We start from the raw sequence: 9402 nt of genomic DNA, 5'->3' as shown, positions 1-9402 counted from the left end.
AACTCGAACCTAAATTAGCTCTCGCACAAGTACCGCGGTGGGCTTGACGCGGGTGCCAAATTAGCTTTGCAACGCAATTAGGTCCCTGCGGTGGAGATGCCCTCACACCTTATATTAATGTCCATCGGAGTAAGTGGAATACACTCATTGTTTACGTTTGTTTAAGGATCTAATAAAAAATAGAGATTTCAGAATAAAACGAAAAAAAAGATGTGAGCAATTCAAATCAAAAGATATCCAAAGTTTGATTTGTATCGTTTTAACACGAAAAGTTACTATTAAATATTCATTAAATTCCTTCTGAGAACAAGAAAAGATCAACAAGTATAACTTACTATTCATTCATTTTATTTGTTGGCAGTTTTTTATAGCAGTCAGTACAGAAAATAAGTAATTTTAATATATAGTTTCGTTCGAGTCTATCGAGTCATTTTATCCTAGTAATATAAATTGCATTTACTTAAGCCTTGCTAAATGAGCGGTATGGAAAATCATAAATACGGAATAGTTGGTACGAAAATGAGGTAATTTTCTATCTTTCTCTTTAGTTGATTGTTACGAGCGGCTTGCTCATAATCGACTTGGTCAGTCCCATCGCCGAGAGGGACTTCTTCAACACGCCGCCGCCGCCGTCCTTTCGCTTGACCGCAATCGGCGCCATCATCTCGCGATCACGAATCTGCCGTCGCAGGTCCCGGTAGAACTCCAACACTTGGGGGCTGGCCCACACCTGCTTCGAGTCAAAGTCGAGCACGCGAAGACTTTCTAGGCTTTGGGCGCGACTGAGGGCGACGTACGCTTGTCCTGCTTCGAACACTTTTGAGAGGGACATTTCGACGCAGTCCAGGGTGAGGCCCTGGGACTTGTGGATTGAGAATGCCCACGCTAGTTTGAGGGGGAGTTGGGCACGCGTTACGACGAGACCGCCGGCCGTTTTGATGGACCACTTTTCGGGTTTGACGAGGAGTTGGCGCTTCTTGAACTGGACGGTGGGGTAGCCTTGGACGTAGTTTAGGACGACACCACGGGCGCCGTTGACGAGGCCTTCGGCGATGTTGAGATTCTTGAGCAGCATGACTTGGGCGCCGATTTTGAGGGTGAGCTTGCCTGGGGCCTGCACCTGCTGGTCCAACGTTTGTGTCATGTGGGAATCGCTGTCGATGGCGTGGAAAGTTTTTTCCTCGCCGGTCAGGTTGTTGAGCTTTGATTGGTTGATCGTGTCCGCGTGGGAAGTGTGCGAGCAAAGCTGGGTCGCGAGGATTCCCTCGAAGTTGACGTTCTGCTTGGCGGTGGCCGCCAGCCGGTCGCGGATCTCCGTCGTGACGCGACCGATCCGAATACTGTTGAGAATGGACACGAACGACTGATCCTTCTGTCGGTGGACCTCGGTCAGTTCATAGCAATACTGGACGCACTCCTTCCACGCCTTGGTGGAGAAGCAAAAGCGAACGAGCGGTTCCTGGTCCGGGTTCTGGGAGTAAGCGTTACGAGAGAGCTTGTCCTGCTTTACGACCGGAGGCAGCTGGAAGAAATCTCCGCACAAGATCAACTGTATTCCGCCGAAGGGTTTGTCGTTCTTCCGGACGTAACGCGCAACGGCTTCGATTTTCTGAAAATGAGCAATACTTAGCTAAGGTCGTGACTACCATTCAAACCAACTCACCTCAAAGTAATCCCCATCCACCATGGAAATCTCGTCGATGATCAACCGCTTGCACTTGCGCCAAATCGAGGCCGAAGCGGGTCGCGATGCCATCTCGTAGCACCTCTGCAGTGCAGCCTCTCCACTTCCGATCCCCGCGAACGAGTGCAGCGTCGTGCCGCCGATCAAGCAGGCGGCCACGCCCGTCGACGCCGTCGCCACGGTTCCATCCGGTGGCAGCGTCGAAATGATCTTCCGCAGCAGGTAACTCTTGCCCGTGCCCGCACTCCCCGTGAAGAACAGACTCCGGCCCGACTTGCACGCCTCCAGAACCGCCTTCTGCTGCTCGTTCAGCACTTCCGGTTCCACCGACGTCAGCGGGGACGCCGTGTACAGCTTCTTCGGGGCAGGTCGATCCACGCCATCCCCAGATGGTCGCTTGCGCTTCTGCGACGGCGACGGAGTCGTGGTAGATCCCTTCCCAATGGCCATCTTCTTTGCGCGGGCCAACTCCGCGTTCGTCACCGGACTGATGTCGTCGAACGAGTTGGGCTTGTCCGAGAGTTGATGGGCGCGTGTCTTCTTCAGCAACTCCTCCTTCGTGAGACCGTTCGAGCTGGAGTTGGCAATTTTGACCGCCATCAATTTGAGGAATGCCACGAGAAGACTGGGCGGAGCGTTCGACAGGAACACAGTGCACTTTTCCTCCTCGCTGAACCGGATGGTGGCCTTGCCGTCCAACATGAAGTTGGAGAACACTTTGAAGCCTGTGAGCGGAGAATTCCGGTCATTTTGAATAAAGTTAAAAATCAAAATACTATTACCTTTTAATTTGATTTTAATTGGTGTCGCCTTCGCCGTCGACACCTCCAAAAATATCTCCTTCAGCGAGTTGCGAATCATCCGGAGTTGGGCCTGCTTGTAGGTAATCTTCCGGATTACGATCCCGGACGGATTAAGCCATTCAACGTTGACGGCACACGTCAAAGCGGTGTCGTTTTGGTCCATTTTCGATAAAAAAAACTACACAAATTACTCTACTTGAACAAAGAAAACGGCCCGCAAAATCTGTCCGGGGAATCGGAATGACCCCAGAGCAGAAGAACCTGTTGCGGAAAAATGCCAACCGATGCCACACACGCGCGGATCCGATCACCAAAAAATCCAAACGAACAATAAGAAGAACGGACACTGATTGAAGAAAAAACCGCGGGGAAGTGCACGAAAAATTTAAAACCAGCTGACGGAGTTGGGGGAATGACGGATAGGGGCGCTGCGAGTGTTGACATTTTAAAGCCAAAGACAAACAGACATGAATCTTTCATATTTTTCAATTTACTTTTTATTAAAGTTATCCTAAAAAAATCGGGCAGATTCTTATAGAGCTATCTAAGCCCGATCTCACGCACACTAGCACACCATTTGTTTTGCTGGCTGGTACAAAATTTAACCTCACTTTTTTTCGTGTACGTACACGCAATACATGCGCACGTAGATAACTCTATTAGGAATAAATGTCTAGATCCCTGAAATTTTAGCTTTGTTTTTTTTATTTGGCAATTTACCGAATCAAATTTTGTAACGATTTCTCTTTGGCGCCATCCACAAATTTACGTCACTTTTTTGATGATTTTATTAAATGTTAACATAAAAACATCAGTGGCAGTGCGTGGCCGAATGGTTACGCTGTCCGCTTTGTAAGCGGATGATTCTGGGTTCGATTCCCATCTGCTCCAACCTTCCATCGGATGAGGAAGTAAAATGTCGGTCCCGGCCTTGGTTGTTAGGCCGTTAAGTCATTCCAGGTGTAGGAGTCGTCTCCATGCCATAAGTACAAACAACACACCAAACCAAGCCTACTCCGGTGGAATCGCTGGCGACGGTTGGACTCGCAATCCAAAGGTCGTCAGTTCAAACACTGGGGTGGAAGGTTCCTTGGAGTAGAAAGAGGTTTGGGTGCTCTCCCCATTCAAGCCTTCGGACTCCTAGGTTCGAGCAGAAACTTGCAATAGAGACCACAAAAGACCCGGGGGTCGTTAATGTGGATGGTTTGATTGAAGCTCGACAAGTCCACAGGCACCAGTACTGCTGGAATATGCAGTTCCGTCCGTGGGGGGGATGCACTCGTTGGCAACAACAACAACAGCATAAGTTTCAACCCGTGCCGGAAGACGAGCTCTCGAATGCGGTGGAAGACATCAAGTTGGAGGATGTCGCTGATTTCAGCCAGTTTCCGCTCACGACCATCAAATATCAAGATATCATCGACCAAATAAACCGGCGTTTGGCGACCGAGCCATCGGTGATGGTCTGGATCAACAAAATGGCCATCCCCCCAAAGCCGCAACATTGGCTCAAGGAGAAAATGAAGGCCCCAACCAATACTGTACTCGCTGGTTTTCTCAGTAGTTTCGTCCGGTCGTATGATCAGCGCTCCCGTATACCATTCTGGACGTTTGAGTGGTTAACGGAGGACATGTTCGGCAAGGAGAACCGTAGCTATAACTACTCCGTGGATGAGGAACAGCACCCGTTCTTTCGTTCACACTTGAACGATTTCAAGGGGACCGAGTTTGACTGCGGGCATTCAAACAGCATGTGCAGAGAAGTCCACGTGCTACGAAACGTTCATCATGTCCAATATGGCTCCGCAGATCGGGGCCGGATTCAAATGATTGGCAATGATTGGCAACAACAAGGTGGTCGTTCCGACGCACTTCTTCAAGTTTGGCCTTTTAGAGTGTGACGACGCAACATACGAGCTTGAGTGCTTTTGCCTCCTGAACATCGCCATTGACTCGAAGAAAAGCAAGCTGGGGGACTTCAATGGATCCGGAACAAGTTCAACGCTACGCCGGCCAGCTGTTCTTCGGAAAGTTTCCTGCGGATCAGATCAACGCGTGTCAACGATCAACGATGTTTCTAGTTTTAATCTAATCTCTTCTTTTTATCATTGATATCTCCGTGCTAACCCCAACCCGGGTTTTTTTGTTGCGATTACTGTCTGCGATCAGTAATCCTAGTCCTAGTTTTACCCCGAGGATGCCGGTCGGCAACAGTATTAACTCTTAGCTCTAACTAGTATGTAGTAATCGAGACTGTTGATTTAATCAGGGGCTTAAAAAAAATTAAACCATGGTTCAAACAAAAAAAAAATCCCAAAATTTTTAATAATTATCCTAACAGAAAATCTACTAAGTAGCTTCTTCAGATCTCAAAAAATGACTAAAAAGTGACTCCGTTCGTTTGACAACAGCTAGTGGCAAACCATCCTGGTTTGAGTGTATTATGTTTATCGATTGTTTCAGCATTATTAATAGTCTATAGTTCCCCTGCCACCCCTACCCCTTCCTTTCTTCAAAAAAAAAAAAAGATTTGAAAAGTGCACGAAAAATTAAAAACCATCTGACGGAGTTGGGGGAATGACGGATAGGGGCGCTGCGAGCTTTGAATTTTGAAAATATTTTTTTATTGAAAAAGTCCTATAAACATACCCTAAACCCCCGGTGGTTGGTCACTTTTTCGTTTGACACTTTTTAGTTTGTACACGGCGCTCACGCACACTATCAAAACAAATGTTAGGTAGTGTGTGTGTGAACTCCGTGTAAAAGGGGTGTCAAACAAAAAAGTGACCCCGTTCGTTTGACAACAGTTGGTGTCAAAACATTAAAGTTTGAGTGTATCTACAGTTTTTTTTTTTTTTGAAAAGGTCGTATAAACGCTAACCTAAAGTTCGTGAAAAAATGTTTTCAATATAAAAATGACATTTTTATAACTCTAATGACTTTTCAGGGTCGAGTTTTACAGCTTTGGTATTGAGGTTTTGCAGCGCGACTGCGTTTCAAATGTAGGTGGCGCCAAAATGAGGTTACTTGCCAAAAATCGAATTTCTTTTTGCTGGATTGAAGAACAAAATCGCTTATTTCTCATTATTCCCTGCATCAATCTTAATGAACTTGGTTGCAAAAGACGAGAAAAAATTTTTGCTTTAACATAATGAACATCAATTTTCGGGCGCGCAAAAATTTGTGTACTTTTTCTTTAAAAAACATGTTTTGGAACACGAAAACATGAGTTTCCCCGTATATGTCAATGAAATAAACAGTTATATAGTTGATAACAGATGTGTTAACGTATATTCAACCATTTTGATTGATTTTTGACAGACTTTCTTGCCAAATAGTCCAAATTACTATCTTTTTCTAAACTTACAGTTTTCTCATAGAAAAATCAAACAAATATTGGAAAGTTGTACACCAAATTGTTGCAAATAATTTTTCTTATCCGAATCAGGCATAAGTTTCATAAAAATGTTGATTATGAAGGAAAAAACACATTTTTTCAAAAAATCTTAGGTTTACGCTATTTGTTCATAGGTGGCGACATGTGTCTTTTAGCTTTGCTGCAAATTCTCTATAATGAACATCAACTTTTGGGCGCGCAAAAATTTGTGACCTTTTTCTTTAAAAAAGATGTTTTGAAACACGAAAAAATGAGTTTCCCTGTATATATCAAGGAAATAACCAGTTATATAATTGATAACAGATGTGTTAACGTATATTCAACATTTTTTATTGATTTTTGACAGACTTTCTTGCCAAATAGTCCAAATTACTATCTTTTTCTAAATTTACAGTTTTCTCATATAAAAATCAAACAAATATTGGAAAGTTATACACCAAATTGTTGGAAATAATTTTTCTCATCCGAATCCGGCATAAGTTTTATAAAAATGTTGATAAGGAAGGAAAAAACAATTTTTTTTCTAAAAATCATAGGTTTACGCTATTTGTTCATAGGTGGCGACACGTGTCTTTTAGCTTTGCTGCAATTTCTCTATTAAAGAACAAAATCGCTTATTTCTCATGATTCCCTGCATCAATCTTCATGAAACTGGTTGCAAAAGACGAGACAAATTTTTTGCTTTAAAATGATGAACATCAACTTTTGGGCGCGCAAAAATTGGTGACCTTTTTCTTTAAAAAACATGTTTTGGAACACGAAAAAATGAGTTTCCCCGTATATATCAATGAAATAAACAGTTATATAGTTGATAACAGATGTGTTAACGTATATTCAACAATTTGTATTGATTTTTGACAGACTTTCTTGCCAAATAGTCCAAATTACTAAAAAACGAAACTATTGGCACTACGCCCCCCGGGGCATGGCCTTCCCTCTAACGTGGGATTTCTGCTCCAGCGCCTCTGACGAGACAGGAGAAACCGGGACCGACGTTTTACTTCACCATCCGATAGAAGCTCAGTGGATAAGGCGGGAATCGAACCCGCGTCTCATAGCATCATCGGGATCGGCAGCCGAAGCCGCTACCCCTGCGCCACGAGACCCAGTCCAAATTACTATCTTTTTCTAAATTTACAGTTTTCTCATATAAAAATCAAACAAATATTGGAAAGTTATACACCAAATTGTTGGAAATAATTTTTCTCATCTGAATCCGGCATAAGTTTTATAAAAATGTTGATTAGGAAGGGAAAAACACATTTTTTCTAAAAATCATAGGTTTACGCTATTTGTTCATAGGTGGCGACACGCGTCTTTTAGCTTTGCTGCAAATTCTCTATAGAGTTATCTACGTGCGCATGTATTGCGTGTATGTACACGAAAAAGATTGAGGTTAAATTTTGTACCCGCCAGCAAAACAAATGGGGTGCTAGTGTGCGTGAGCTCGGGCTTAGATAACTCTATTGAGAGATTCGACAGAAACGTGCACGCATCCTGGTGACGAGTAGAAGCACTACGCAACGATGTTCGGAATGACAGCGTGCTTGGAAATATTTTTTTTTTTGCAGTTTTTGATTTTTATTTCCTTCAAATATTTTTTAACGTCGATGAAAGTTATTGTAAAGTGTGGCAATTGCATAAACGAATCGAATGATGTATAAATCATAGGGGCTGAAGTAATTTTTCATGTTTTTTCCTCAAATTTACCAAAAAGACCTTTTGAAAAATTGATTTGAATAAGATTTATTTGATTGATAATGCTCCTTATGTGTGTATTATTGATAGAACAAACTATTACAGCATATTACAGCATAATTACAATAATTTTCTCAAAAAATTGCCAGTTATTCGAATTTTTCCAAAAATTTCCAAAAAATCACCAAAATGCATTTTGAAGGTCAATATTTTGGTCAAACGGGAAGAAAAGTAAAGTACACTCAAACCCCGATGGTTTGACACCAACTGTTGTCAAACGAACGGGGTCACGTTTTAGTTTGACACCCCTTTTACACGGAGTTCACACACACTACAAAACTTTTGTTTTGAAAGTGTGCGTGAGCGCCGTGTAAAAAGTGACAGTTCGTCACTTTTTAGTTTGACTTTGACCAACCAACGGGGTACAAACTAAAAAACTGTCAAACGAAAAAGTGACCAACCACCGGGGGTTGAGTGTATAAACACTTTTACATAATATTTCATCATTACTTTTAACTTGTGCAACATTTAACTCAAGTTATCCAAAATATCGATCATCTTTTTAGAAAAATCGTTTAAATAAAATACCAGTCACAATTAATCACTACAAATCACCACGCATTATGATCGTTAGCGAAATTGCCACACTTTGCAATACCCCACTTTTCTGAAAATGCTTGATTTTTCATTATAAACGCGATTTTTCCTAAAAACTGCTCAAACTGTATGGGGGCTGTCTACAAAGTTTTAGAGCATTAAATTTCCAATGAGAATCTCACTTTTGGGAATATTTGGATAAAATAAAAGATAAAAGATAAAATGAATGTTCAATCAGAAACACATTTCTGAATAAATAAGGGAGTAAAATGTTATGCAAGTAACAGTTCAAGCAACGAGTTGCAAAATAAATAAAAAAACAGCACGACTCAAAGCACAACTCGTACATACGAAGTTTGCTGAAAATATCAAAGTTTTGCAACGAAATCCGTACAACATTTTTCGCAACTCATTTGCGCAACTCATTATCATTTCGAATTTTTGGTTTTATAGTGAAAATATTCGAAGTTTTTGCGCTAGACGATGTTGTAGAAGTTGAAATTTTCACAACACAAATTTTATGGGCGATAAAAAGCATTCCATTTCGTCACTTCAGAAGGATAGGAAAACTGTAATAGAGCAGTTCTGTCAGATTTCGGTCATTCGATTTTTTTTTTGTATTTTTTTATCCGACTGAAACTTTTTTGGTGCCTTCGGTATGCCCAAAGAAGCTATTTTACATTATTAGTTTGTCCATATGATTTTCCATACAAATTTGGCAGCTGTCCATACAAAAATGATGCATGAAAATTCAAAAATCTGTATCTTTTGAAGGAATTTTTGATCGGTTTGGTGTCTTCGGCAAAGTTGTAGGTATGGATATGGACTACACTGAAAAAGAAATGATACACGGTTAAAAAAAATTTGGTGATTTTTTATTTAACTTTTTGTCACTAAAACTTGATTTGCAAAAAAACACTATTTTTATTTTTGGCTAAAGTTGAAAAAATATGCGACCAATATTTGTATTTTTTTAAAATCAGTATTGATTAAAAAAATTATAACCCGGTCAACGATTTTTTGCACAACTTAGAAATTTCTGAAAAGTTGGCATTTGATGTCCCCTAAAACATGTATAAAAAAAAGAGTTTTTTTGCAAATCAAGTTTTAGTGACAAAAAGTTAAATAAAAACACACAATTTTTTTTTAACCGTGTATCATTTTTTTTATCAGTGTAGTCCTTATCCATACTTACAACTTTGCCGAAGACACCAAACCGATAA

The 9402-nt window shown here is 41.4% G+C and overlaps 1 protein-coding gene across 1 annotated transcript; it reads right to left on the bottom strand.

The window, feature by feature from the left end:
• Positions 1 to 340: 340 nt before the first annotated feature.
• Positions 341 to 2828, bottom strand: LOC6036362 (ATP-dependent DNA helicase PIF1). Its single transcript, XM_001846369.2, has 3 exons — positions 2467 to 2828; positions 1664 to 2409; positions 341 to 1609 (listed from the first exon to the last, which is right to left on the bottom strand). The coding sequence occupies exons 1-3, from the start codon at positions 2648 to 2650 to the stop codon at positions 545 to 547; spliced, it is 1995 nt and encodes a 664-aa protein (XP_001846421.2). The 5' UTR covers positions 2651 to 2828; the 3' UTR covers positions 341 to 544.
• Between the last annotated feature and the right edge of the window lie 6574 nt (positions 2829 to 9402).

Source organism: Culex quinquefasciatus, chromosome 2 (assembly GCF_015732765.1).
Source record: "Culex quinquefasciatus strain JHB chromosome 2, VPISU_Cqui_1.0_pri_paternal, whole genome shotgun sequence".
Taxonomy (NCBI): Eukaryota; Metazoa; Arthropoda; class Insecta; order Diptera; family Culicidae; genus Culex; species Culex quinquefasciatus.
This window is presented reverse-complemented; position numbering and strand designations above follow the sequence as displayed.